The sequence below is a fragment of the Solanum pennellii genome, chromosome 9 (assembly GCF_001406875.1).
Source record: "Solanum pennellii chromosome 9, SPENNV200".
Lineage (NCBI taxonomy): Eukaryota > Viridiplantae > Streptophyta > Magnoliopsida > Solanales > Solanaceae > Solanum > Solanum pennellii.
Window position 1 is genome coordinate 79,919,935 of NC_028645.1, and position 4,179 is coordinate 79,924,113.

Genomic DNA, 4,179 nt, shown 5'->3' on the forward strand with positions numbered 1-4,179 from the left:
AAAACACGCTTGAATACCAATAAATATTACACCTCAAATTAAATAAGTTTGACGTTTTTTTATTTCTGTTTGACTGCTCGAAATATATATTTTTTTAAATAACATTGTTAATTAAAAATTAGAAAAATAATACTTTAAGTAAAAATATATCGAATTTTATAAATGACATTTCAATTTCACATCGTCTCTTCTCGATCACTCCCCCTTCCTCTCTCTGGACCACCCCTTGCAAAGGCGGATCCATATATATATATATATATATATATATATATATTGAGAAACTTGCATAAACTAAATATAATTAATAGTTGTAATGGTGTACTTTGTACCGTAGGTACATGTTAAGACATCCATCCACGCGACCAGGGTTCTATCCTAGCTAAAACTTCTTTTTTTAGCTTAATATTGGTGCACGATTTACATCTGTATTGACCATCCCATGCCACCTCACGCTATATTTATGCTATTTTTGAGATTATAATATAGATATTCATGAGACAAAAATATTTTATTTACTTATCAAAAATCGTAAATAAAATTTTAAAAATTACTATATTATTTTAAAGAAAATATTTTCGTCCGTGTCAAACACATAATAACCATATAATTTAGTGTAATGGTTAATTTTGTAAATAGTGAATTTTGTAAAGAAGCAAGGTTGATTTGGAAAAGTAATTTTATATGCAAAGTGCTTCACAAAGAAGAAACCATTATAAGTTACAATTTCCTCCTGTCAAGAATTATTAAATACTAGACTTTTAAGAAATTTTTGGATGTTGTGAGTATAATATAGTACAACTTTTGACCAAAAATAGAAAGATGCAAACTAATTATAAAGAAATTTAGATTAGTACAAATTTTTTATTTTTATCTACCATTTTAGGTTCAATGAACAAATAAAACTCTCCTCCTACCAAGACCTTCCCAAAAGGGTTACTCCATATTAAAATTAAAAAAAGCTAAAAGGGACTAAAAATATCTAAGGACCATACCATAAACTATTATTATTATTTTCAAAACCTATATTCATCAAACTATGACCTAACATCTCTCTCTTCTCTCTCACTCTTGACCTCCATTAATACAACATATTAATATTCCATCTCCTTCTCATCCAAATCTAAATCCAAATCTAATTTTACAAACTCTTTTTACCTCTCCTATATCCTCCATTTTCTTGGAAAATTATTTCTTTTTCTCATTTTCATCTAAATCTTGATTCTCCTCACTCCCAAACCCTAAAAATCCCAAAGATGTTGTAACTAGCTAGCAACACCCTCTTTGAACTTCAAAACATATTAATTAAACATATTTTCCTTTATTCAAGATTTAACTTTCTAGTATTACCCTTTGTTAGATCAAGATTTATATGGATCCTAATTTTGGTGTCCCAATAAAAGAAGAGTTCCCTAGATCTAATGAACCTACTATGTGGATTCCTCAACCAATGGAGGGGCTTCATGAGAATGGACCTCCACCATTTCTTACAAAGACTTATGAATTTGTGGATGATCAAAACACCAATAGTGTTGTTTCTTGGAGTATAGGTAATAATAGTTTCATTGTTTGGGATCCTCAAACTTTTGCCATGAATCTTCTTCCAAGGTACTTCAAGCATAGCAATTTCTCAAGCTTTGTCAGACAGCTCAATACTTATGTAAGCATTATTTTATCTTCTTATTATAACCAACTCAAAAATAGTATATATGAGCTAGCACACAAAATACTTATATATATAGAGAGAGGGAACAAGAAAGAGAAAGGCTTGATGTGTTCTACATAATGATATATACTATATAATTGTTGATATATATAGTGCTCTAGAATTTTCTCATGTTTGTGAAGCTTCTAGTGAATATTTTGAATTTTGAAATTGCAACTTGCACTAGATTCATTTTTTCCTTTATTGGCAAGTTGCACTAGATTTGTTTCTTTTGCTTAAAGAATATATACATTGTGGAGAAATAATAAATTAAATTTGAAAAATGGAAAGACATAGAAGTTTAGAGAACTTATACACATGTATCTACAACTCCATCACTAATCAAGGAAGTGAAATCTTCACTTGTAAAACAAAAAAAAAATGTACATTTTCTTATGTATAGTTAACATTACCAAAAAACTCATGAGCCAATTCCAATTACCTTCTGTCCAGTAACAACATTTCATTAGTGTATGTAGTTTCTCCTAACAATATTTCTTGTAGAATGTACAAAGACAATTTTATTATGAGTACAACTATTATATATATACCCCGACAATTTATGTAAAAGACATTTTATACTATCATGTCAAATAAAAGATAACGATAGTAACAAGTCAATTAATATAAAATTACCTCAACTATGATCAGTATATATAAGTTAAATCCTATTATGATTGCTCTTTATGATCCTTTTTTTTTGCTTTTTCTTCCAATAGATAAATATTTTTAGCAATGTGAATTATCATGTAGGGATTTAGGAAGGTTAATCCAGACCATTGGGAGTTTGCTCATGAAGGTTTCTTGAGAGGGCAAAGGCATCTCTTGAAAACAATTAGGAGGAGAAAAACAAGTAATTTCCATCCTGGACAAGGTTCAAATCAAGGTATAGACTCTTATATTGAATTGGGAAAGCTTGAGATAGATGGACAAATTGATCGATTAAGGCGCGAGAAGAAAGATTTGATGATGGAATTGGTGGAGCTTAAACAACATCAACAGACTACAAAATCACACATCAAATCAATGGAAGAAAAGCTTAAGAGGACAGAAGCAAAGCAACAACAAATGATGAATTTCTTGGCTAAAGCAATGCAAAATCCAAGGTTTTTGGAGCAAATGATGCAACAAAAGGAGAGAAGGAAGGAACTTGAAGAAGAAATTAGGAATAAGAGAAGGAGACAAATTGATCATCATCAAGGTCCTAGTAACATTGTTGGAGAATTAGACCATAGTTTTAATATTAGTGATGGAAATTTTAATATAAAGATGGAACCTCATGAATATTATTATGGTGAAATGAATGGATTTGATAATCTTGAATTGGAGACATCACTTGGTATGAGCATGCAAGGAGGACCAAGTGAGAACACAATCAATTTTGAAGATAAATCTATTGATCATGAAGGATTTTGGGAGGGTTTGTTGAATGAAAGTATTGAAGATGAGATCAATTTACTAGAAGGAGAAAATGAGGAAGATCATGTGGATGTTTTGGCTCATCAGCTTGGATTTTTGGGTTCTACACCAAAGTAAAAAAGATCACTTTACTATTAGTTTTCCATTCTTTTCCTTTGTATGATTTGGATTTTAGTTCTACTACGAGAAGAAAGTCTAGTGTGCAAAGTATCTTGCGTTCCACAATCTTTGGGATTTACCTAATATGGAAAGACAAGTTATTAGATGCTAATTACTTGGGAGGATGACAATTCTTTTGCAAAAGAAAGCAACATACTCCACAAGTTAATTTAGCTTTGATTTTATGATTCTCAAGTGTTTTATGTTCCTTTAACTCTTGGAAGGTCAACTTTCTTTCTTCATTATTGAATGTACTTTGTCCATTGTTATTTTGCTCCCTTATTTTTCTATTTAAACACTTATATATATATATATATATATATATATATAGTAACAAGTATTCCATAAAATTAATTGAGATGGTAAGCTAGCTAGTTTAAACATCACAATTAAAAAGAAAGGGACTAATTTGATAGCTCATGTCATGCATGGTGGTCAAGCCTAAATAGATTTTCTTTTTTTTTATTTTCCATTCGATGTCTGATATTCATATTGGAGCCCGACTAAATCCAGATCAATTCACGCGGGAAGTCCTAAAGGCGACTTTGTACTCAAATAAACTCGTACACAAGACCTTAAATTAAAAACGATGAAATACTTACCATTTCACATAATTTCTGAGTTACATGATATATGATATATTGATTTCTAATAAATTGAGAGATATTTATCAATGAAAAGGTAGAAAGGGGAGATTTTGTTTGTACCTAATGAAGCTCAAAAATTAAATCTTTGATTCTTTTGAATAATAATAATTTAGGGATTATAAAATTAGAGTAAAAGCATAGATTTTGTTTGATTGTTGGCAAGCATGTCTCAATTTTCATTGACAGATACCATATTTTTACTAATTTATTTTTGGTGTGTCCACAGAGGCGGACCGACCTTTCTTATTTCTT

At 30.0% G+C, this 4,179-nt stretch overlaps 1 protein-coding gene across 1 annotated transcript; it reads left to right on the top strand.

The window, feature by feature from the left end:
- The first annotated feature begins 1,021 nt into the window (after window positions 1-1,021).
- On the top strand, window positions 1,022-3,525 carry LOC107030616 (heat stress transcription factor A-6b-like). The gene is made up of 2 exons (XM_015231881.2): window positions 1,022-1,657; window positions 2,456-3,525. The coding sequence occupies exons 1-2, from the start codon at window positions 1,370-1,372 to the stop codon at window positions 3,236-3,238; spliced, it is 1,071 nt and encodes a 356-aa protein (XP_015087367.1). The 5' UTR covers window positions 1,022-1,369; the 3' UTR covers window positions 3,239-3,525.
- The last annotated feature ends 654 nt before the right edge of the window (window positions 3,526-4,179 follow it).